The sequence below is a fragment of the Akebia trifoliata genome, chromosome 5 (genome assembly GCF_017979445.1).
Source record: "Akebia trifoliata isolate Shusen 1 chromosome 5, ASM1797944v1, whole genome shotgun sequence".
Taxonomy (NCBI): Eukaryota; Viridiplantae; Streptophyta; class Magnoliopsida; order Ranunculales; family Lardizabalaceae; genus Akebia; species Akebia trifoliata.
Genome location: NC_141379.1, coordinates 33,217,514 through 33,243,884, shown reverse-complemented (window position 1 = coordinate 33,243,884; position 26,371 = coordinate 33,217,514). Strand labels below are relative to the sequence as shown.

The 26,371-nt window shown below is 34.3% G+C and overlaps 2 protein-coding genes across 4 annotated transcripts in view; one reads left to right on the top strand and one right to left on the bottom strand.

Annotated features, from left to right (window-relative positions):
• Positions 1–4,958: 4,958 nt before the first annotated feature.
• Positions 4,959–26,371, bottom strand: part of LOC147402362 (histidine-containing phosphotransfer protein 1-like) — a 44,658-nt gene continuing 23,245 nt past the window's right edge. For 2 of the 3 annotated variants that reach the window (XM_086443986.1, XM_086443987.1), the window contains exons 2-7: positions 6,408–6,480; positions 6,128–6,258; positions 5,887–5,955; positions 5,593–5,664; positions 5,404–5,476; positions 4,959–5,294 (exon numbers count right to left, since the gene is read on the bottom strand). In XM_086443986.1, coding sequence (XP_086300112.1) covers positions 5,244–5,294; positions 5,404–5,476; positions 5,593–5,664; positions 5,887–5,955; positions 6,128–6,258; positions 6,408–6,467 — 456 coding nt within the window. In that variant the 5' untranslated portion in view covers positions 6,468–6,480 and the 3' untranslated portion in view covers positions 4,959–5,243. Of the gene's footprint in view, positions 5,295–5,403; positions 5,477–5,592; positions 5,665–5,886; positions 5,956–6,127; positions 6,259–6,407; positions 6,781–26,371 lie in introns of those variants that run through there. The other variant, XM_086443985.1, reaches the window with a different exon arrangement.
• Positions 17,649–25,142, top strand: LOC147402366 (cytochrome c1-2, heme protein, mitochondrial). The gene is made up of 8 exons (XM_086443984.1): positions 17,649–17,715; positions 17,819–17,907; positions 18,797–19,017; positions 19,618–19,897; positions 19,988–20,059; positions 24,378–24,494; positions 24,622–24,687; positions 24,772–25,142. Exons 2-8 carry the CDS (start codon positions 17,848–17,850, stop codon positions 24,886–24,888), a joined length of 933 nt encoding a protein of 310 aa, XP_086300110.1. The 5' UTR covers positions 17,649–17,715; positions 17,819–17,847; the 3' UTR covers positions 24,889–25,142.

The window sequence follows — 26,371 nt, the reverse complement described above, 5'->3', positions numbered from 1 at the left end:
GGCCCGTTGACCTATTTTGTTGGAAAACTGATATTTTGCATGGAACGAGGCATGCCGAGCCTTTTGGTGAGTCAACTAATTTGTTGAGAGGTTTTAGGTGCTTTGATTTGATAGAAATGTCACATTTTAACGATTCGGGCCTTAAAGCCCATTGGCCAAGTTTATTGAAAAGCTAATTATTTTTGGGCCCTTTCAAGTGAGGGCCCGTTCAAATTGGGGTGTCTACAAGAGGGTCATGAGACCTACTTTTTTTTTTTATAGCTAATCGACTATGACTAATCTTAGGGAGGACTACCACAGCAATCCACCGCCATGGTCCCCCAGTCAAATCATGAGAAAACCCAAAAAGAGAATCAAACCCGTGACGTGCGCCTAACCCACACTTCACGTGCTCGCCCTTACCACTTAGGCAACCCATGGGTGGGTGGTCATGAGGCTTACTTCGGGTATGATTCACGTAGAGTGGAGGAAAATATATACTCAACAATGTTTGAATAAAGTAAGAATAATTCAAAAATCTATCCGATTTAACAAATCTATTCCTTAACTTAAATAATAAGAGAATGAAAGGCTGCTTTACGTTTGATGCTCTTTACCATCCCAACAAGGATGACTATGTTATCTTTCGATCTTAAATCATTATCACGATTATTTGTCTTGATATATTTGTTTGTCTTACCTACCACCTAAATCGTTCTAAGTGTCAAATCATTAAATTCAAATGAAAGAATTTAGTAATTAATTTGTTTTCCCGAAACACATAAGAAAAGAGTATCTTAATTTATTCATATGATACATAATTTACTTAAATAGTTACACTGATAGAGTACTTTGAAGATTCAACCTACCATTTATGTTAGCATTGATTCTATGTTACCTATATAATTAATTTGGACAATCTATCTATCTCATTAAAAATGAAGAAAAATTATTTATAGGACCTTGACGGAGGGACTTCTTTCTAAATAATCCTTTAGTTTTGGGTGATCTCTTAATAGTTCATGTTGTAAAATTTTCTTTTCTTAATAGTTCTTGGACCTCATATCCCAAATTTCTTATGATTGAATGCCTTAGTAGTTCAAACTCATTGTTTTCATCTAAAATAATTGGATTTTTAACATTTCAATCAAGTTTCAAAGATTTCATTCAGTCGGAAAGGATTTAAGAAGGAAGAAGTCATTTTAAAGGATTTTTTTTTTCTTTCAAACATTTTGAACAAGTATGTAAAAAGCTAAGATTTTTTTTTCCACTTATTTCTTAGTTTTGGATGGAAAATCTATCAAGAATGGTTCTTTTGAGTTGAAATCATCTAAACAAGTCATTATCTCAAGTTTTTAGTTAATCATCATTGGGGAAAACGATGCTTAAAAAGTGGTGGTTAGTTTCTAAAATACCAACTCTCACTTAGCTGAAAAAATGCTGCCATTATGTCTCTCATCATCATCTTGCCTTCAAACAGCAGACATGAAATTAATCTTTTCATGTATTTTAATTGAAAAAACTTGAAAATTGAAAATGGGTGGATTTTACCAATGGTGAACTCAACAATAAATAGTGGTGAGTTCAACAATAAAAATTGTGAACTTGACACTAAATAAAATAGTGCCAAGTTTGACAATAAATAAAAAGTTGTGAACTTAATAGTAAATAAAAAGCGGTGAATTTGCCAATAATGAAGGACTATTAAAAAATAAAAATTTTAGTAAATCTCCTATCAAGCTATCGAGCAAAACTGAGGGATTATTTAGAAATAAATTCCTTAAGCAGGGTCCTTTAAGTAATTTTTCCTAATCAAAGTTTTGCTCCTTCTATTGGGGGAGGGATATAGAATGATTTGTTAATAAATATTTATATTTGAATAGGAAGTATTTTTATCGTTACTTTTGTAAGTTGAAATAATAGATACCACAATCATAAAATCTCAATATTCCTCATCTCTATTAGAATCTTTGGGTTATACTTGATGTTCAAAGCTTTTAATATAGAATCGTGGTAATCTGACTACCCCACGTGGTAAACTCAATCGACTACCCTTACGTGACAAGTTTGGGAATCATAGATCTGTGCTCCACGGGATACACAGCTACACTTCCCTATAAAAAAGTATTGTATTTTGAGGGAACAATGTTTCCCGAGGAGCACAGATCTACAGTTCCCCAACTTGTCATGTCAGATAGTCAATTGAGTTTGTCACGTGGGGTAGTCAGATTATCATGACTCTTTAATATATAATAGATTCATGATAAAATGACTCGCCAGGCGGCATACTCAATTGACTCATTAACGTGACAAGTTCAGGAACTATAGATATGTAAGTCTTGAGATACATGATAGCACTTCCCCATAAAAAAAGTGTATTTGGAGGGAACCATGAATCCCAAGGCAGAAAGATCTACGGTTTCCAAACTTGTCCATGTCAGTGAGTCAATTGAGTATGCCACCAGACGAGTCATTTTATCAGGCCTTTATATTATATATACCTTCAAGCGGTAGATCACTGTTCATACATGCAAGGATACAATCCCATACAAATAAAACATTTTCACTCTCAATTTCACTCATACAAGGAAGAAACTGGGATAACAAGTACAGAGCATTCATGGTTGAATTCTGCTAGAAGCCATGAACTTGGGCAACCGGTTCTGCTTTTTTATTTTATTTTATTATCTTACATCGATAAAATTCCATGAAGTTGAAATAAAGCTACTTCCAAGCTTCATTTGGATAATTCTTTCGGTGCTCTTTACATGAAAGGCCAGGTTAGGCAGCCAACATTAGGGAGTCAACACGATTGTCCTATGTGACTTAAAAGTTTCGGATTAGGCTGATTTTTTGTGATTGTGAGGAATTCTCTATGGTGAGAAGATTATCCTCACAAAAAATCAGCCCAATTTAAAACTTGTTGATTTTTTACCAAAAACTTGTAGATCACTTTTGATGGTTTTAGAAGTTTCAGATTAGGATTTTTTTTGTGAGGATGTTCTTCTCACCATAGAAATCATTCTCACAAAAAATCAGTTCAAATCTGAAACTTTTAAGCCATATAGGACAACGTTGGCAGCTGAACGGCACCCTTAGATGAGTACATCTAGTAATTAATCATCAAATCAGAAATTCGATTATATTTTCTTCATATCGCCAGCACAAATTAATTTTAATTTATGTGGACAGCAGTGTTTAATAAGTACTTTTATTGACACTGTTCTTACGCCACATAAGCTATGTCGATTCCACCATACTTCATCCAACCCTCTGAGCCTATAAGGCTACATCATCACGACCCATTACACCCATATAAGTTTTCAACTTCTCAGGCTTAGACATTAGAGCAGCCATTGAGAATGGCTGATCAGAACTAAGGGGAGTATCCATTTTCAATTGAACTGTTCAAGTTCACCTCCCGAGTTCCTCAAGTTCATCCCTTGTTAATAATTCCATACATAATGCAGAACAATAAAATATATCCTAATTCAGAGTTCAACTTCAGAAAATATATCCTTGTAGCGGTAGAAATGAAGCATTTGTTGAGTATCACCCCCATCGAAACCTTATCCCAAAGATTTGGTGTCAATTAAAAGTATTTGTTGAGTAAATATGGATAAAAGAAGAAAAAAAATATTTCTAACATGTCTAGGAACGTGTAGAGAAATCTGATGGTTGCAAACTAGTAATCTCCCATCAGTTTAATTTCTCATGTGAGCCCATGCAGCCCTGTATCGCAAAGACGATAACTATTTACCCCTTTAATGTCAAAACTTCCTCATTTATTACAGGTCAAGGTGTGAAGAAAATGCCTTGAACCAATGTTTGAGTACCAGGCCCTACGGTGCTGAAATGCCTCATGTCGCACTCCCAGAAAAAGCTCGAACGACTTTCAACAAAAGGGTTCAAAAACCAAAACCAATACATGTGGGTGCAGTCCATATTTTTAATTTGTTTACATTATTTCTTGAAAGAAATTGCAAAATAATATTAATGAAAGCATTCAATCTATGAAAATATTTTAATAAAATACAACTACAAGCTTGCCCATATGTTAAACAAAGATCAAAACCAAATGGTTGGTGATGGAATCTTGATTTCTCTTCAAGTTTTCATCATCTATCTAATAAAAAAGAAAAGATACTCTGTACCAAACCCCCCTCATGTCTTTGGCCATACTTGTACATCAACAGCTGAACACATCCCTGCCATGGATGATGCAAGGAAGGATGATAAAAAAAATGGACAAATTCCCAAACCCCTCCAATGAAATTGTTGTCTAGTTTACATCCTCAATTATAGTAATGCATTGGCTAGCTATAACACGTTGAGGTCGGTCCCCCAAAACTCAACCCCACCGCAATGGGCGGGGAGGTCTTAAATTAAAGAAGTCAGTCTTAGTGTCTAGAGCACTTATGAAAGATAAAATAATTAATCTAATTATATAATCAACTGAAGTAGATCATATCGATGTTGACGAATCTCATTCTATATTGTAGATGTAGCCCACCAACTCATATTGATCATAAAGGACACAACCTCGAGATTAGATTGACTTAGGTCGTAATCTAAATAAACTCAGAGTGCTAATAAAGAATGACGCTGATACTAGGCTCCATATTCAATCCCTATAACGAAAAATAGGGACAACCAAACCAAGAAACAAAAAAAACACAAATGACACAGAGAATACAAAGATTTTTACTTGGTTCCCTCTAGATTGAGGTACGTCCATGGATCACACCGATTCTAATACATATATATATCCCTAGGAAAATCTAAGTAGGGTTTTACATAATACCAGTGAAAATACAAAAATACCCTTGGAAAATTCTTATTGACCGGTACTATCAGGCTCCACAAACCACAACAATCTCTCCTGTTTGATGTTTGTTGATGTGAACAATCTAACAATGAACCATAAATAAAAATTCTAATGATTTGGATGAACAAGTGATTCCATCAATTGCTTGATATGTGCTGATGCAAGGTTAATCATATAATTAAGAGCAAAGATTAATTCACATTCTCTCATACACAAACTACTTATCTCATACAACCTCAAGATCAACATTTAAGAGAGCCTTTAAGAAATGAAGTAGCTTACATGATCATCAACTACAAAAACCATTAAAAGCTTCTCTCTCTCTCTCTCTCTCTCTCTCTCTCCTCTCAGCATCACTAGCCTGTTCTCCCCATTTTTAGTCCCTTGTTTTGATATGTAGTAGATGACTTGCTACAACAACAACATCTACTACAATTCACTCCATTATTGGAATTGACCCACCAGCAGCTATAATCTGTTGCTCCAACTACAATTAAAATAGGAGAAAAAAAAAAAGATTTGAGAAAAAAAAAGAAAGATTGAGAGTCTTATATACAAAATGGGTTTTTTTTCAAGAAACAACTTAATCTACTTACCCTGAATAGATATTCAAGCTTGTTCTTCACAAGTGAGAACTCATGTTTTATTTGTTGCAGACATCTTAGACACCTAAACCATAGTTTCTCTTTGATTAGAATAACAAGATATTTTATGATTCCAATCTTAATTTTCAGATTAAGATTAATATGGTGAATAAATAGAAGAAATCAATTAGCCAAACTCACCCTTCGTTGTTCTGTTCTTCGCAGAAGTTGCGAAAGGCAATGCAGACATTTTTAACTCTTTGTGCACCTATGCTGATACCCAAACACAAACCCATTTTACTAATCAAATACTAATGATAGAAATACCAAAAAAGAAAAAATTATTTCTTTTTTATCTTAATATTTTTGGGTTTTCATCTCAGATCTAGATTAGTTTTAGTCCAATTTTCAGAATTTTTGGAGTGTTAGATCAGGTATTTTTTTGAGGGTCTTATATATAGTCAACAAAAATAAGAAAAAATTCAATAAAATTACCTGGAGCTACTACCCTTCAACTGGTGAACATGGGCATCCACTTTTTTGAAATCTACACTTTGTTGATCTCTATACAAGAAAAATAAATAAAGAGAAGTAAAACAGTTGGGTATCTTTTCTTCAAGTTTATCTTCAATTTTTTTAAAATAAAATTAAAAAACCCAAACATAAAAATCCAAGAAAAAGAGAAGAAACAAAAGAGAGAAAAAAGAAAAAGAAAAGAGGGAGCTTGAATACTTACAGAGCTCTGGTCAACTCATTTAAAAGTTTCTCAGAATCTTCAAAGAAGAGAGACACAACTTCAAATACAAATTCTGGGTTGCTCTCATCTTGCAGTTGTTGAAGTTGGGTAAACTGGTCATCCAGAAAATTCTTCTCACCCCCACCATCACCATCACCATCACCAACACCAACCAACCCATCATCAAAACCAACCCCAACAAACAAAAAAGCAATAAAAATAGATCCAAATAAAAAACGCATAACAGAAAAACCATGAAGTTTTTTTTTTTGAAACTAACCTCACGAAACAGAGAAGCTGTGTAATCGACTAAACGATTCTGCAACTGACCCACGTCCATGCTTCTGCTTAGTTTCTCTCTCTCTCTCTCTTTATTTGCAAAGAATACTATGCAACAGAGCTTGGGTTCTTGATTTATAGATCCTATCACAAAATGGGTAATTAAAGAAAGAAAAGCTGAGAAATTAAATACTTTGAAAGGGATTTGATGATTTTAATGTTCTGAGAACAAATCTAGAAATCGAAATTTGTCTGCTTGTGGGTAGTCTATATTTCTACACCTATAAAGTCATTTTTTTCTCTCTTTCTCTCTCTAGATTTGTACTCTGTTCCCCTCCCTCACAGGTTAACAGTTCACACCCCTCTTTTCTCTTTTTCTCTTTTCTCTCTTCCTCTTCTACTCCATTTATTTAAAAAGGCCCCCCACCCACGTTCGTATTCGATGGCATCGGTATCTATCCATTAACTTTCTCTCTTTTTTCCTCAGTAATTAATTCTCTCTCTCTCTCTCTCTCTCTCTCTCTCTCAGCCCCACTTTTGGTTATTTTATTTTCCTCTGTTTTACAGATCGTGACATAAATTAACTAAAAATCATGACACCTCCCAAAGAAATCTTTTATTTCAAGAGTAAGTCTAAGTATTACTAACTTAGTAAGTTTTTGAATCTTACTATGGGTCATTGAGCTCAGATTGTGGCATCCAAAAGCATGATTCGATGCCACATATATGTAGAGGACAAAATTCTATGAATTTTACAAATAAAAATTTATCAAATATTATTTTTTATCGTAAATTTTAATTTTAAATTTGCAAATTTGATAGAAATCAGTAGCCCTCCATAATGGTTAGTAAGGAAAGTGTTTCTCTCATTATACTGGTGGTGAATCAGTTTTCCTTTAACTAATGCTCGGGGTGATATTAGATTTGCAGCTATTTCACATTTCTGACGTGGAGGTGTGTGCACGTATCCGTAGATATATTTTCTCGTGATACGAGTTAAAAGATTCTACGGTTTTGTGCGTATTTTCCCGTCACCAATGTGAAATCGCAGATATCGTAACGTCATCCCAGCACGTTGGTTTAGTATTCTCTTTTCACATGTCATGGTCGGCCATTAAAAAATTTGGGTGATTTAGACGTAACCCTATGTAGTTTGGAGCATATTTGATAGACCCCATTTATATTTTCAAACTTATTATTTGCCCCCTTGATTTTGATCTATTTTATCCATCACCTTCAAGTAAAATATTTTACCTCAATCTTCAATTACAATATTTTATCTATTTTTAACCTTCAAGTATCTAGGATTTTTGGAGAAGCAGAGTTGAAGAACTTGAATATGACATATTTTGAGGACAAAAAAATGAAAGATTTTTTGCTAGATATTGCAGATGAGGGCATTTTAGATCATTTTTATAAGTCCATAAGGAAAGACCAAGGTTGATGAGCATATGTCGTTAATCTAAATCCATTGTGAGTATCTCCAATATCAACCAAAACATGAAGGGATATTATAGTCTTTTCCAATCTCAATTCATGATTGAGGCTCCCCATCAAACGAACCATTAAGGGATAAAACAAAATTTTCAATGATCAATATTTATCATTTGAGGTAGGTGCAAGTTAGCTTAGTTGGCAAAACTTTCTAGTTGATGACACCAAAGACCTAAGTTCATCTCCCGTCGTAATTGAGTTATCGTCTGTCAACTCTGTTTCAAAAGACTCATCAAGATCAAACAACTTTTTTTTGTTCATAGAATCGATTACGCAAAAAACACTAATCTTCAATATGCTCGCTAACGCACTCAAGATCTACTTTACAAGCTCCAGGAGGAATGACTTTACAGGAGCACACAACCACTATGACCTGTGGGTCTTCGACGAGTTCCATGAAACTCACAGAGAAGGGAACCGCCTTCGCAAACATTATCCTCCTTGAGTTGCTGAACTCATTAAAAATAGGTTTATCGATAATAAAATAATAAATAAATAAAAAGTTACTTTTTAAGAATTAGTATAATCTTATCTAGAGATACATTTTCATGATAATCCACAACATCTCAACCAGGTATTTGATGGTGGGCCTCAACCAAATATTAAAATGATGGATCCAAAATTAGAATAATATTTTAGAATCTAAATAGGCAATGGTTGCGTAGGATTTCATATTTTAGGCTCCCAAAGCATATGATGCATAACTTTAGAAATATTCTAAGGACTCTTTTGGAACATAAGAACAAAGATAAGATAGGGGAGATAAGGTGAATATGTATTTTCTTTTGACATGGTTCTCAACATCTTTTATAGAGATTTGTTAGTTATTGAACACACTTCTAGTATCATTGGGATTTAGAAGGTCTCATCTATTATGTGCTAAATGTGGTACCCACCTAAACATCTCTTAAAACACCAACAACTATTGTGTTTGTTTTGTTAAAAATACAAGGAAAAAAAATTTATTCTCCTACAAACTAGGCATCCTTTCATCTATATATACAACTCAGTTCCATGTCCGTCAGTTCGTTTCCACAACTCTAGATACTTGTCAATCTTTAAATTGTTCTGATTCTTAATGGTTCGATTTCAAAGAAAAAATGAAAAAATTACTTAAAGGACCTTAGTGGAGGGATTTTTTTTCTAAATAGTCCCTAAGTTTTTTATGGTCTTTCTTTTTTTAACATTCCTTGGAACTCATCTCCAGCATTTCTCATGATTGAATGTCCTAGTCGTTTGAATTTATCGTTTTTATCCAAAAAATTAGATTTAAAAAGATTTGAAAAATATTTAAAAAGAATGAAAAAGTCATTTTCAAGGGCTTTTTCACTTGTTTTTCCTTAGTACTTGGATGAAAATCGATAAACAATAGTTCTTTTGGATAGAAATCATCTAGACAAGTCGTTATCTCAAAGTTTTTAGTTGATCTTTCTATGTATTTTACTTGAAAAAATTTGAAAATTTAAAATGGATGGATTTTACCAGTGTTGAGTTCATTACTTTTTATTTTAAATGTGATGAACTCAACAATAAATAAAAAAGTGGTGAGTTCGTCAATAATGAAGGTCCATTAAGAAATAAAAAATTTACTAAATGTCCTATCAAGTTATTGTGCAAAACTTAGAGATGATTTAGAAATAAATCCCTCCACCAACGTCCTTTAAGTAATTCTCCCAAGAAAAAAGACAAGTGATTCTAACTTTAATCTTAGAAGTGTATTAGTTAATTGAATACCCATTGACATCTTTATGAATACAGACACTTGTCCTTATCAAACAAATGGTTACAACTATGAATATTAGGTCTAAGATTAATGATAAAGCAACACGCTAAATAATATGTGGTTTGTACATCGTTGACGTGGCAAGTGTACAGAGCTATAGATCCTTTTCCTACATATCCCGAAGAAAAAGATCTATAATCTTGTGCACTTGCCACATCATCCACATACTATTTAGTGTGTTGCTTTATCACAACTCTAGGTCTAATCCTCAAACACTAAGGTGCCTTAGTATGTAAGCCAAGATCTATCTCCTCACTACCTACTCCCTCTTTTTTTTTTTTCCTTTTATCTCTTGTTCCATTTCACATCTTTGATTCTTATCTTGAGAATCTTATCAAAGCACGCCGATATAGTTGTTATTGTTGTTTTTTCTTTGTTTGTTGGTTGGTTTTAAGTAACTCAAGGAGACAATTAGAAAGGACGACTATGACCTGTGTGGCCTTTGTTTTGGCTTTTTCTTCGAGTCTTTGATGGTCAAAGTGGGGGTGTAACTTATATGGTAAAATTATTCCTTCTCTTTTGTTATTGGGTGACGTTTTTATCAATCAAAATTTTATTTTAGTGGATATGTGAGGTCTACATGTCAAAAGGTAAGGTTATCGAGGAATAGAGGGATCTAATCAACTATTTGCATTCCCTTTCTTCTAGAAAATGATTTTGATCAATGGTGGAATTTCTGTTGGTTGATGATGGGTTCTTAGAATTTTGTACGCACTAATGATTTTATGACTTGAAAATTTTCACTCGATCTGTACTCAACTGACATGGCAAAGACACAAAATCGTTTATCGTTTTTCTTGTGTATCCTGAAGAAAAAGATTTATGATTCTATGCTCTTGCCATGTCAATTTTCACTCGGTTATTACTCGACTGATGTGGTACGGGCACAAAATTGCTTATCGTTTTCGTTGTGTATCCTGAAGAAAAAGATTTATGGTTCTATGCCCTTACCATGTCAGCCACGTACACACCAAGTGAAAATTTTTGAGTCAAAAAAATCACGACTCTTTTGTATGCTTATACTTCTTGGATGGCCATGAAACCCATGTGGTCAACATCTAAGCTTTCCTAAATATCAGGGATGACAACATGCATTATATTTTTTCATTCAATACTATCTAGAGTGATATGAATTGGGATGACCAACAACATCGTCATTATTGATCGGGATCAAATGAATAAGACTTGTGATAATTTAACGCCTCCCCTCTAACATATGCATCCATCACAGAATCGTAAATCATTTCCTCGGGATACACAAGAAAAAGATTTATGGTTTTATGCATCCTAAGGCAAATGATCTACAGTTCTGGATGAGGACGTATGTCGGAGGGGGGGCATCAGAAAATCATTATTCATTGGATAAATCAACATTTGCCTCCATCCAATCTTATCTAAAGTTGCGTCTTTTGTTAATTTAAGTATATATTTTCTTATCTGTTTCCACCTTGGTAATCAAGTACGGGTTCGACAATTATTTGATGGAAGTTAGCTCTATTTAGCCATTCAACGCTATCTAGAGTGATGTGAATTCAGACGACCAAACATCCTCACCATCATTAAAGTTTTATTTCAAAAATTCGGGATCAACTAAACAAATCATCATATGCTTCCATCTAATCTTGTCTAAAGTCGTGTCTTTTATTAATTTAAGTATACGTGTTCATATTTGCTTTCACCATGGTAATCAAGTACGGATCCGACAACTAATTGTTGGGAGTGGATTCAATTTAATTTGGATAAATATGAAATAGGTATTTTAGAAACACCCCTTATAAAATTGGTGATATTAGATTTTCCCCCTTGAAAAATGTAAGATTAGGCTTGCCCCCCTTAACCTTAAGTCAATGTTGCGTTTTCTTGATGATTTAATGATGAATTTTTTTCCTTCAAAATGCTTTTTAAATACTTAATTATTAAATCAAAATTTTGAAAAATATAAAATTTTCACTATTAAATCATCAAGAAAAAACAAAGTTGACTTACTGTCAAAGGGGGTAAATTTACTATCACCAATTTTATAGCAGGTGTTTCTAAAATACTCATATGAAAAAGGTTTTACAAAAAATATCAAAAAAAATTTTTTGGAGGGGGAGGGGGGGATTATATAAATGATAGTTTTGGATAAATTGATGAATTATTAACTTAACAAATTGCAAGTTAATTTGTTAATTTAATTGACTGATCCCTTATTTGGGGGGATTATATAAATGATACTTTTGGATAAATTGACGAATTATTAACTTAACAAATTACGGGTTAGTTTGTTAATTTAATTGACTGATCCCTTATTTGGGGATGTCTTCCGAAAAAAATGCAACGAATTTTTTGACTGTGGCCTCCGCTACTTCAATACATGTTTTGTCTTTCTCTTGTAGAATCTTCAACTTTTACTGTCCTTCTATTAATATCCAATAAAATAATTAATTTTAGGTCATCTACCAATAAAGGAATAATCTTCCATTGTTTTTATTAGATAGGCGGACTAAAATGATTTGTATTGCACTCTAATATATTTATTTTTATGGGTAAATTATCATTTTGTGAGCTAAATATGATAAAATTCTAATTTTGATAACTAGTAATTTTAATTCCCAAAATATGAAGTCTGAGATCGCAAGTTTTTCAAGTGACGATCTCGCAAGTTTAAAGTCACAATCTTATTGGTTCATATAGTGAGGATCTCGTAAAAAGTAGTGAACTTACGAGATTGTCACTTGAAAATTTTGCGATCTCGCTGTTCACATTTTTGGGAATTAAAATTAATAATGAAGTGGAATCAGAATTTCGTCAAAAATTGATTACATTGTTGAAAATTTCTCCTTTTTTTATATTATTTATTATTATTGGAATCCAATGATCAAGGAGTGGAAATTAGATGACTAAGGTATTGATGAACTAATTTCCTTTATTCATGGTTAAACCCTTTTAATACAACAAAAATAAAACAAAACAAAATACTAGACCCTCTAAGTATCATCATTAACAAAGTCTTTTCTCAAAATTTTGAGGCACTAAACCTTTTGATCCATCTCTATATAACACCATTTTCTACACCATAGTAATCTAATCTCATGCCATCACTGCTAAAGCCCTATTTACATGACCCGTTGTGAATAAGGCAGTTCGAGCCCTAACGTCCATGGTCCAACACTTCGGTCAAGACCTAGGTTACCTAATTTGCTATTAGGCTAGCAAACTAAGAATCAGTTTGAATCGAACTAGTATGTGGTACGATTCGCTCATGGTTCATGAAGTGCAATGAACCACAAAAACTTCATCATTTTATGTTAAATTTTTACACTCCTCTACATTTGATACTATTTGAGATATGCCCTAAATTTTCAAATTGATAACATGCTTCTGATGAAAAATGACCAAATACCCTCATCTTCAATATTTAAAAAAACAAAAAATTATTATTTTTCTTTTCAAAATTTACCATCTTCAATGTCCTTTTTTTTTTTTTTTGTAACCGAAGTATCCCATCAACACTCTCAAGTAAGCGTGACAGACTAATCTCCCTTGGGGGCCCCGCATGACCAACCCCATACGAGTTTTAAGGGACGAACCCAAACCCATAAGTGCCACACAAGTGGGGGAAGGGGATTCGAAGACAAACCTGGGGAGCACACCCAGTCTTACCATCAAGCCCAACCCCTTGGTAATGTCCTTTTTTTAACCCTACTCATCACTCCAGCCTTCAAATACCCTCATCTCTATCTACCCTTACAAAAGGGATTCATTCTTGATTGACGAGCCACGAACCCAAATTCAAACTTAATGAACCCACGAATCAAATAACATAGGTCAAGACCATTTGACCTCAACTTTGTGCCACATTTTGGACGAACCCTGTATCAGCGAATGGGTGAATATTATTTAGAAATACTCATGGGTTTCACCAATGTTCGAAGCATTATAATCACTTAGAAGTTGAAGGACTTAAAAGGACGTCCTCCTCTGTATTGCTCCTCGTGCAAATGGCATCAATGTAGGGTCTATTCGTTAGATGTTAAAAGTGTACTTAAAATACATTGAATTGGTGATTGTGGATATGATTCTAAAGGAATTTACCAACTCATGAAAGAGATATCTCTAAATTACTGTGACAGGACACATTCCAAAATATATATCAAAATTTCATAGATACCCCTGATTTTTTTTAATTTATTTTAAATATCAAGTGAATTAATGAAATTTATCATTTCAAAGTCCCTTATTTTTAACCATTTAAAAAATAATTTATTGATAAAAAATACTTTTTTTTTTTTTTACTGACTTTGTTAGAGCAACTCCAACGCAAATAGGCTAGGCATAATTGGTAGACATTTTATTATTAAAAGATATTTTGTTTATTCAAAGGATTTGCACTCCAATAATACTAGCTAAAATGACTATCCACAAATTCATTTACAGTAAAATGACTCTCAACTGTCATCGTTTTTATTGTCAATAAGTACAGAGAGAGAGAGAGAGAATCTCACGCTCTTCTTTTACCTCTTCTTCTGTCTCCAAAATATTCTAAATGGCTCTGCAAAATGCGTTGGAGTTTCTTCTTGAGGCTCTGACTTTGCAAAGCGACAGTTGGGAAGGGATGCTTAGCCCATGCCCGAGTGTCGTGGAGTTGCTCTAAATGTTTTGGACTTTGGAAATGTGTTGTGCCGGTAAATTAGATGATTTCATTGCATGATTTGGTAAGACACCTATAATTCTACCTTTTAGAATCATTTGCCTTGAAACAATCCCATTCCATCATCTACCTGTTGGGATGGGCCTCTGATTAGGAAAAAAAAATCTAAGCCCGGCCTATGATTGGGCTTGGTCCACATGTATTCAAGCCCAATTACCAGCAAGACCAAAAAATTTTTATTAACTTTTATGAATTTTGTTAATTGAGCCCCTCCAGCTAAAACACTGGGATAAAACCTAATATACTTGATTTGTCAGTTCGCTTTCAAGTTCGTCATTTTCAATTAACTACTCTAGAATAAGCCTGACTCGTAAGGGTAGACAAATAATTCATTTTTTCGTTCACTTAGGTTCAATAAACCATGATTTATATCCTCAGATAACTGATCAAAGTGGATCGGATTTGGAGTCTGATCCAACCCATTTGAGAGCTCTAAATAGTAAACACGACCATCATTTACATAGTCACAAAATTCTCTGTTTTTTTAAATATTCATAAAATTGGCTGAATAAGAAGTCAGTCGATTAAGTCAACAAATTAATTGGTAATTTATCGATTAAACACGAATAAAATAACATTTTTTTACTTTCCAACCTCAAAATTTTATCTTCAAATTTCAATAACAAGATATGATTTTTAAAGAGGTGGAAGATGATGGATCCTGGGAAGACATCCAAGAACATTATTTGCATAATCCCCAAAATTTTCTTGAATCTTTTATGAATTTTTCGAGTTGATTCAAATTAACCAAACTGAACACCCATCAAATAATTGTTGAATCCATAGGTGCCAATTAGCTTAGGCAGTGTTTATTTGCGCTATTTTTCGGCACTTATTGATGAAAAAAATTAAATTCCGCACTTTTTGTCAAAATAGTGCGTTTGTTACTCTATATTTTCAGCGCTTATTGTTGAAAATAAGTGAAAAAAATTCAGCACTATTTTGATGTTGAAAAAAAGTGCTAAAGGCGGTAAGCACTTCGTTTTTTTCGACACGGACAAGTATATCCTTCGATTTTTTGAGCATAGACAAGCATACCCTTATTCTTAAAAGGATATTATCTCTTACATCACATGGATAAGTATATAAGCACCCCACAAATTAATAAACCCACACCATGACTAAATTATTTTGTCTTATATGGGTTAAAATTTTTGGAATGAGTTGATTTTTGGTGAGGATGATCTCCTCATTAGTATATAAGCACCCCACAATTAATACACCCACACCATGACTAAATTATTTTGTCTTATATGAGTTAAAAGTTTTCGAATAAGTTGATTTTTGATAAGAATGTTTCTACAATGAGGAGATCATCCTCATCAAAAATCAGCACATCCTGAAACTTCTAACTCTATCAAAACAAGTTCAAGAACCGTAAATCGTCCCTTAACAAAAAAAACTATTTTTGACGAGTTAAAAGTTTCAAAATGGACTGATTTTGGTGAGGATGATCTCTAGACCATAGATACCATCCTCACTAAAAATTTGCTCATTCCAAAAACTTTAACCCATATAAAATTAAAAAAATTGGCTATGGTGTGGGTTGCCCTTATTAATTCATAGGGTGCTTTTATAATTACACATCCTTCATTTCCGTCGAAAATTATTCATCAAAAATTAAGTTCTTTTAATGTTGATTTCAAATTTTGGTGACTTGTATGACATTATTATTTTTAATTTGAAATTTATGGGTTTTTATAAATAGAAATTATTATTTATAAATTGAATATTTGAGTATTATTTAAAAATGAATTGTATTTTAATTTTATAAGAAATAATATATTTTATTATGTTTGATAAGAAATATGCATTCGAAACATGCAAACAATATATAATATGATTGTAAGGGTAACAAAGACAATTTACCAACTTCAGCAATGTATAACAAACATGATTCAGCATTTAAACAGACAACTTTTTTAATACTTAAATTCAGCACTTATAAATTTCAGTACTTAATGTTATTCAACACTTATTTATTTCAGTTTGACAAACAACACCTTAGTTGGTAAAGTCTTTTGGTGATGGTAACAAAGACCTTGGTTCAAATCCTGCCAGCACCGAGTTACTAACCTCATTAAAAATAGGGTTACCAATCAAATAATAATAATAATAATTGCCAAATCCAAACTTGATTACTGTGATCATTACTTGACCAGTTCTGATGGGGGAACCTGACATCCACTCAAGCCCAACCCATATCTTATTGGGCTTTTCAATCCACTTACGTCATAATGAGTTGGGCTTGTGCATAATAAAAATAAATCCCAACCCATATCTTATTGGGCTTTTCAATCCAGCTCATTGGCTTGAATCATGGCGGTTCTCTCATCTTTTAGAAAAAAAATGTTTATTACGCACTTAAAATGCATTTTCCACCCTCATCTAAAAGTCCACCTTGTTGGGTTCATTTTCCCATCCAATACCATGGGTGAGAAAATGAAACCCAATACATGAAATCTAAATCTCTCTCTCTCTCTTTCTTCCTTATTCGCATTTTCCCATGATACATACAAGTTAAGAATGGGGACGACAATATGTTACAACACTTGTTTACTAATGCCTCAAATTTCTAACATTTTACAAGATCCAAAATGGCATCCGACAATGTTGTAACAAGCATTGAAAAAATGGATGTCATTCAGACAATGTTGTAAAAAAGAAATTGTAACAAGTAGTGTTCGATTCGGTAACCTAACAAATTGATTTTTGGATGAATTATGTGCCAATTTGATAGTAGATGAAAATATATATAAACTATATTATACATTTCGTTTAAATATATTATTTATATTAATTTTTGAATTTGATCCAAGTTTTATTGGATTGTATTTGGATTCAAATATTGTGATTCAATAAAAACCCAATTCCATAAGGCATTCAATAAGTATAGGATCGGGTTGGTCCCAGAACGACCTTGATCCGATCCATTGTTCGTGAACGAAGAAGGTTAACTGCCCAAGCCCAATACTCACCCTTTACTTTGAAGAAAATCCCTCCTGTGCAGTGAAGAGATTTGGAGGTACGCTCCAGGAAGCCCTTCTTTTTTATTTCTTCTCCAGCATTTAAGGCAAGAATTAAGAATTGCCACGTGTAAATGTGAAACGTGGCCGTTTTCAATAGGGTAGTCGAACCTAAGCAATGTGGCCTAGCAACACAAAATTGTTTATGATAATATTTTACTGAAGTGACAAAACTACCCTCCTTTCTCTGAACAAAATGACCATCTTGCCCTTCGCTTCTCTTTGGTGAATCTCTATTGCTTTTGTTTTTTTTTTTTTACACCCATCGACCAACGTGAACTGGTCTCTCTATCTCTCTCCCTCTCCCTCTCAGGTAAGAAATTTCAATCTGTTTCTCTTCTACTAATTTAGATCTCTCTGGTTTATGTTTATGTTCATTGGATCTTAGTCTCTGATTCTCATTCTGCTTCTTCTAGCGAAGAAATTTAGAGAAAAATTGACTCCAATGGCTGCTGGAAGAGCGATTAATCAGTTATTAAAGAGGAAATTTCAATCCCAATATACTGTAAGAATGTTCTCTTTATCTCGTTTAAAAAAAAAAAAAAAACCTTTCTAGGGCATCATCTGGATTGATCTCACTTAGCTTATATGCTTCTCATTGAAATAATTGGATATTTGGATTATATGTGTTCGTCAAAACCTAGAAATTCTTTGTCATAGAAAAATTACCCTTTTTTTAAATTAAAAAAACGATTTTTGGGAATCGGGATTTGGAAAAATCATGGTTCCTTATAAGAAAAATCACGATTTGATAATGCTGAATTCTTTAGAAAGAAAAAGTCCCCTTTTTTTTTTTTTTTTTTTAAATTTTGGAAAAATCATGATTTGATAGTGTTGGTCAAGCTAAGGAAGGGTTCGTTGTCTAAGTTTATCTGCCTTTATTCGCTTGTTATGCAGGATTCTAGAAACCAGTTATAGCTCATCTCATTTGTATCTTTTGTTCTGAATCTCTTGGGAGAAATAAGGTTCAATAGAAAATGCTCCAAATTGAAGTTGTTTTGTTTTCTGTAAATTACTTTGTGTTGTTTAGAAATTGTAAAGTTTGAAGGCCCATAAGAGTTGGTTAATAAGTGATTCTATCTGTCAAGGTTTATAATGTGAGAATGGTTGTCTTTCAAATTAGTGAAAATTTCATCCTAGTTCAATCCAGTACAATTGTGGAAGGGGATTGTTATGTTATCGTTCATAACTCGTGCCTGAACCTTTGTGCTTCCATAATCGGGTTTTGTATGGATATGCTTGCGGATTGTATGTAGCTTGGTTAAAGGCATAGTTATAGCCGGGTTAAGTTGGTTTAGTTTCAAGTGACTAAGTCGTCAGGTTTATTTCATTTAGTGATCTAGGACACGTGTTTCATCATTGTTTGCTAAGAGTGGTTGTACTGTAATTTGCAGGCTCCTCCTGCATTGTCATCCCTTATTTCAAAGCAGGATCAAGATGGGTTTGGATCTTTTGGCCTGAAGTCCCTAAGAGCATTGGCACTCCTTGGGGCAGGTGTTTCTGGTCTTCTGAGTTTTGCAACAATAGCATCTGCTGATGAGGCAGAACATGGCTTGGAATGTCCAAACTATCCTTGGCCACACGAAGGCATTCTTAGTTCCTATGACCATGGATCGTGAGTGAATGGTTTTTTTTTTCTTGTCTTAACTTATGGAAATTAATTTAAAACAATTGTTTCTTATGAAATATATGAAATGCTGAGGTCTTTCGGCATGGAAGTATTTCGTAAGAAAAAACAATTTCCTTGCTTAGTAAGATTTAAGCCTTACTAAGGGCTGTTTTGCTAAAATGGATTACCACATTCAAAATCCAACACCACAGCCCTATAGATTTCTTGGAAAAACTCAGATCCCAAAAGACAAAAAGAATAAAAAAATAAATTATATTGGGCTTCATCCAAGGTTTTGAAAATGGAATACTACTGGGCTTCCACGTTTAAAATAATTTTCAATGGTGAAAAATAACATTTTTTTGAATTTTTTTTTTCAAAGTTCATAGAATTTTGTCCTCTATAACCGTGTGGCATTGGATCATGTTTTTGGGTGCCACAAGGTGGGGTCAACGACAACTCTTTCTAAGTAAGTAAGAGTTGAAATCTTACTAAGTTAGTAAGGTTAGTCGGACTCATTTCGTAATGGTATAAATTTATATGTTTGTAGATGTTAAAATGTTGTTATTGCTTAACACTTTCTGAGTTCAAAATATTCATGAGCAGGATTCGTCGTGGTCATCAAGTTTACCAGCAAGTATGTGCATCTTGCCACTCAATGTCTCTAATTTCATATCGTGATCTTGTCGGTGTGGCATACACTGAAGAGGAGACAAAGGCTATGGCTGCTGAGATCGAGGTGGTTGATGGGCCAAACGATGAGGGTGAGATGTTTACTCGCCCTGGTAAGCTAAGTGATCGTTTTCCGCAGCCATATGCAAACGAACAAGCAGCAAGGTTTGCAAATGGTGGGGCATATCCTCCAGACCTTAGCCTCATAACCAAGGTAATTGAATATTTTGAATTTTGATTACTTTTGGCAAATGGACCGGGTTTTGGCAGTAGTGTACTAATGTCCAACTCTTTGTGTTTTCAGGCTCGTCACAATGGTCAGAACTATGTTTTTTCTCTTCTAACCGGTTACCGTGATCCTCCTGCTGGTGTTTCGGTAATTTTCTTACCTCCCTTATTTAGTATGGTACCTAAGGGAATTTTGGTACTTATTGCTCGAACCTGAAGTTATGTAAATCATTTGAAACTTCCTTGGTATCACAAAGTCCAAATGCTAGATGTCTCCATGTTTCAACATTTCGTGTCATTTTGGAATATTTCGACATCACAATCTGGTTTCAGCTGAGACTGGAACAAAGTATTGACCTCTCAATGTTTCGGTCCTGAACGACATGATATTTTAAACCTTGGATGTCTCGTCTCAGTGTTTGTCATATATTCATGTTCACTAATCAGTACAGATATGTTGCTCAGTGGCATTGTGGGAATCTAATTAGATATTCAATTTTTTTGTGTGAAATATATTCTGATTTTGTTCTTCTCTATGGAGCTGATGTTGAGCAATCAACAAACAACATGTTCATAGATTAAGCATAGCATGAGTCAAGATTCTGAGATGGGTGACTGAAAAGACCAAGAATGATAAATTAGAAATGACTGCGTTTGCGAAAAAGTAGTAGTCCCAACTCCCAATAAATGATTAAATTTACCTTTATATTGATTTTTAACTCAGTAACTTTGATGCTTCATAACAAAATAACTTGAAACTTATGTTGAACTTTATATATTACAATTTCACGGGAATATTTTATCAATACTCCTAATATTTACAGTAACTTTATTTAACTTGTAACTTTGATATTTAGCCATAAATCAAATCTGTAACTTTTATATGAACTTTATACAAAGTTACTAATAAGTTATATTGCAACTTTATGGCTTATTTTAGTACACGCTCATATCACTTTATTTAAACTTTTACCTTTGTTATTAAGTTACCAATGGGGTTTTAAATAACCTAACTAGTCCTCTTCTTTTATAGTTAATTTTCCCTGAAATTTCCTGATAAAACCTAAGAAAAATTTAAAATCTCTTGAAGATTCTTTTGCTGAAAGATCTCTATGAACAAGACCATCATTGCCATACCAGTACATGCTTTCAGCTTTTATCCAAATAGAAAAAGGTACCGAGGAAGAATTTTTGTTTCAACAACTATTTTGTGTTATTTCTCTAGGATCCAACATTTGAAAGGAGCCTTGCACCCTCCCCACCCCCCGGGTGGTTTCATTAGGTCCTCCCAGCTGAGAGTAAATATGGTATCTGGTGCCTGCTGAATTCAGTTTCCAGGTTCCATTGAATTTTGTATATCACAGTATCATTTCCTGTGATCATAGCATCATACAGATCTTCTATGCTCATCCTCTTTTCTCCTTCTTGTACATTTTCTTCCTTTGTATTACAGTTCAGTCATTTATCAGTATCGGTTTCTCACTACTCTTAAACTTGTTTGGCTTTTACATGGTTGTAACATTTTATTGAGCTTATTCACCTTTTCTTACATAGAGGAAGGCCGTATGATCTGTCTCTTTTTCCTACTGTACCAGGGGTTTTCTTACACACGGCACAAACAGCCTTGAATCTGGAGCATCCAAATGCTCCATCATCCCTTGGATTGCTCACTGATTGAAAATCCACAATGTTCCAATGGTTATAACCATCTGATCAACGGAATATTAGCCACTGAATTGGACTGTTTTGCCCCCTGTCCAGAAATTTATATGAAGGTTCTTGTCTGAATGGTTATGATCTTTCCAGTGGCATGATGGTTTTTATGCTGTGATATGCATATTTTTTCAATGAGATAGTTAGTGTTCCTTCAAATTGTACACATGAACTTTGGCTGGTAGTAATTGAATGTTTGGTGGAACATTTGGACCGTTTAGATTGTTGACCATTCATGCCTCACCTAAGGAATCTCCAAGACCAAACACGAACAGTTGGTCCAGGAAACCTGGCTCTTTTGCATAAATCATACATGACTAGGCCACTAGTCCTATCCCATATCCTGATACAATCTTTAGGAACTGTATAAAGAATCCAGAGTCTTCTTTTTCATCTTTTACTTTTTGCTCAATTTGTTCAATCAAAGCAAACTTCCTGAACTTTGGCATTGAGAGTTGTCCATGGCATGCTCATCCTTGTTGCACTTATCATCACCTCTGTTGAAATCAACTGTGATGTACCTTGGCCAGTAACACTTTGTTACATTGCCTGAATCTTCCATTTTGTTTTACAATATGCATCATTAAAACATTTTAAAGCTTCTGTTGTACAATAGAAAGACAAGTCTTTTTTTTTTTTCCGGTTCTCTTAAGTAAAAACAATGAAGTCACTTGTAATCAGATACATTAGGCAGTTTTTGAGAACCATTTGAATCAAGTCATCTTTATACAGCCCTCGGTTTCATATGTTTGTCACTTTCATTGAGACCATCTTTGTTTGTCATGTCAGCTTTTCAGCATGTCTTTTCCCTGTTTGTCCCTTTATTGATCGTTCTATACTTAACTCTTGGATCTTTTTCTTTTAGTCAGTATACCTTGTTTCACATCTTCCCCTAGATCTTCTAGATTTTCTTCATTAGATTTTATTTGGTCGGTTTTCCTTCTTGTTCTCTCTTCCCACTCTTAACTTCTAAGAATTTGAACTTTGGACAATACAGGACAGAAAGTTGCTGACTGCAAAATGGTACTCATATAGAAAGGGTCTTGAGTACCCTGAGACTTCTACTGTGATGGTTGGTATTCTTTTTGCATTTGCAAGCAACAAGGAAATGCAGAAAAAGAAGTTACAAAACTAGGGAAGATGACTATGAAGAAAGTATGTCAATTAATGCTCTTTTCGCTAATGGCTCTGCACTCGATGCGTGACAGATAAATTAAGAATGTAAACTCTAGTCAAGTCCCTTATGTGGTTGCCTACTTGGCAAATTCTATACCGAGTTGCAAATTTTGGAGTAGATCTTACCAAGCCATTAGCAGTCCCAAACTCTTTCAATACAAGAGACCAATCTACTATCAAATTCTACATTGCTTGCCTATCTAAGGAAAGAAAATCCACACTGAGTTGCAAATTTCGTGAATAGATGTCTCAATTCTTCAGAAGTTATACGATTGCTACACTCCCCAACAAAAATTGAAAGGGTGCAATTCTCAACGAATCTCCCTCCCTTGGACCAAAAGGTCCACTCATTCATCTCAGGAAGTTTTCAACCACATTTCTTAGGAAGGACCAAAGATTAAGCTCTCTTGCTTTAACAATTTAATCTATGTGTAAATAGATGGTTCAGGCTTTCCTTGTTTTCCTTAAAAAGGCTTCCCATCTACGTGGGATATGCTTTCACCAGACCTTCATCTCCTGTCTTTCCCTGCCTAAGTCCTCTTAATGACTAATGGTAGGGGCTAATTAGGAACCTTCCTTAGGATCCCACCTCCACAAGCATTGGCTCTCCCTTCTGCTGGTACAAAATGCCTTATTCTAAGTGCTTAAAGCCTAATGCCTCATAACCAACCAAATACCTTCTGAAATTGGGGCTAGGGTCATAACTTTGACTGGCAATCCGTCCGAAGCCCTAGTGCTTGAAACATGGCTCAGAAAGGCTCTATAAGCTTAGTTGTAGGAGCATTCTTTCTTAAATTTCACTCTCGGTCCTGTTTGCATTTACAGTTTTCTCTCACTTAGACTTCCTAAAATAATTCAGCTAAAAGGGTTTGCAACATTCGCATCCTCACTCCTGCACAAATTAGCTCATTTTTGGAATTTTAGTTAATATACTAGTTAAGTTAGCTTGGTGTTTTGTCTCACTGAGTGCAAATATGATATTGGGTCAGCCAATCCCTTAAACCATTGTCTGTTGAGATGGTTTGTGTTAACAACCATTTACCCCAAAAGACTGGTCTGACGGGGAAGGCACAACTATTAATATAAGAGAGTCACGGGTCGAACTAGGGCACAATATGTGAGCACGTGACACCCGAGAGTGGAGGCGGATAACACGACACTCAACACTCCCCTCTCACCCATAAGGGTGGAAAATTCCCTCGAGGAGACTCGAACCCGTGACCTATACGAACCTAGCGCTCTGATACCATGTTAAATTTGGGGGTCCAACTCCAAACCAATTGGCTATGATTGGAGATGCCCAGGAACTTATAAGGAGAGAGACAGGGTAATGAGTATCCAATGTGAGACTAAACTCAACAGTTTCGTCTTGTGCTACAAAATGAGAAGTGATCTTCACATTGAATGTTAATAATTCATCTTTTGTCACTATGGCAATAGATTTTTTGCCATCCTCAGAATGTCTATGAGTTTACTTTCACTTTCGAATTGAGATGTCTGGTTCCCGCTCAGTAGATGGTCTTATTCGTCCATTTCATTAATTAACCATTTCAGAAATTCTTAAATTGGCATTGCAGATTCGAGAAGGGCTGCATTATAATCCTTACTTCCCTGGTGGAGCAATAGCTATGCCCAAAATGCTTATTGATGGTGCCATTGAGTATGAAGATGGTACCTCTGCCACAGAAGCTCAGGTATTTCTTCCCAATCCTTCCATTGCAATATTTGTTTGATAAAAATCTTATCAAATGATCCAAGCCTGCATGAAAATTTCATTTATCAAAACCTGAAAGCTCATTTCTTTTCGTAATTTTGGTGCAGATGGGGAAAGATGTCGTGACATTTTTGTCGTGGGCAGCAGAACCGGAAATGGAAGAAAGAAAACTGGTAAATAGGCATACTTAATCTCTCCATTGGTTGACATTTTAAATAAAAGTTTCTGTTTCTTACTTCACGAGCATTTAAATACAGATGGGATTCAAATGGATATTTGTACTGTCCCTTGCACTCCTTCAAGCTGCTTATTACCGACGCATGAAGTGGTCTGTTCTGAAGTCTCGCAAATTGGTCCTTGACGTTGTCAACTGATCTCCTCTGCTTTTTTTTTTTTTTCCCCCCCGTTAATTTTGAATGCATTTTCGAAGGACTTGAAATGGCAATAATGAATGTAGATGATCTACGATTGCTACAATCCATGTTCAAATGGCCTTAAGTGGACAATGGCGGACAGAGACTTGAGTCGCCATTTTGACAATTTTTTTAAAGGGAGAAATAATCTCTCTTAGTAACAATGGTACATTATTTTCCTTGAATATTTATATTCTGGATTGAAGTTTGTCTTATCTTTCAGATTCTGAGATGGGCTGCCTCCTTATATATCTTAATTTGGCACAAATGATTGAAAAGTTTCTGATTTTATGTACAATTGTACATTTTCGTTGGTTCTGACTATCTGATTACATGGCAGAGATCTGGCTTGCTATGATCCAATTTTCCTGATTGTTGAATTGAGGACTCCTATTGATGGTCAATACTGTTTTGGAAAGAACACTCGAGTCAAATTGAGGACTCCTGGTCAAAACTGTTTTGGAAGGAACACTTGAGTCCAGTTGAAGACTCGACACTTTAGTCTAGTTGAAGACTTGAAGCTTTTAGAAAACAGTAATTTGGATGACTTGTGCCTTCGGACTGATGACATACCCCTTGACATAGGTATCCAATGAGAGAGTAATAGAAAAACCAAATTATCAAGAGGGGTGCCAATTTTATTTATTACACCTCAATTTTTTACTTATTACACTGCAATATCTTGAATTATCAGTCACACCCCAATTAAAGATTAAACACGCTATTCAAACATTATAACACTCCCTTTCAAACAATTTCGTGATTAGGCTTTAAAAAAAAAAACAAGGGTTCTATTGACACTCCAACTTTTCCTTATTCTCAAATGTTTAATTATGGGTGAATCTTCATTTCGTGTGCTGAATACAATGAATTTATTTTAATTTTCAAAATATGCATTCGTCATTTTTATAACCTACGAACTCATGAGTTGATCATTTTTAATATCTAAGAATTCGTAGATATAGCAGCGAAGTCATTGATTAAAAAATGAATTCACTCGAAATGCATGTTTTGGGAATTAAAATGAACAATGCACCGAAATCGGAATTTGGACATAAGTTGAGCATGTTTAGGGAAAAATCCCTTAAATTATTTTCTTCATTTTTCAATTGCGGTGTAATAAGTAAAAGTTGGAGTGCCAACAGCAGCTCTCATTATCACTTACACAGAACGTCTCTGCTAGAAGTGCAGTGTTCCCTAATCAGTTTAAATTCAATTACTTTGGATTTAGATTGAGAATTTGGATTCCAATAAAGATCTGATCAGATATCTTATAGGATCGGTTTAAGATCAACCATGCTTCAATATCGGATAGATAGGCAGGTAACATGTGAAAAAGTACTTCATTATATTACATATTTTGTTTAAATATTTGAATTTATTTAGATTTTGTATAAATTGGGTTTGGCCCAATTTGGATCCGATCAGATTTCTTATCGAATCA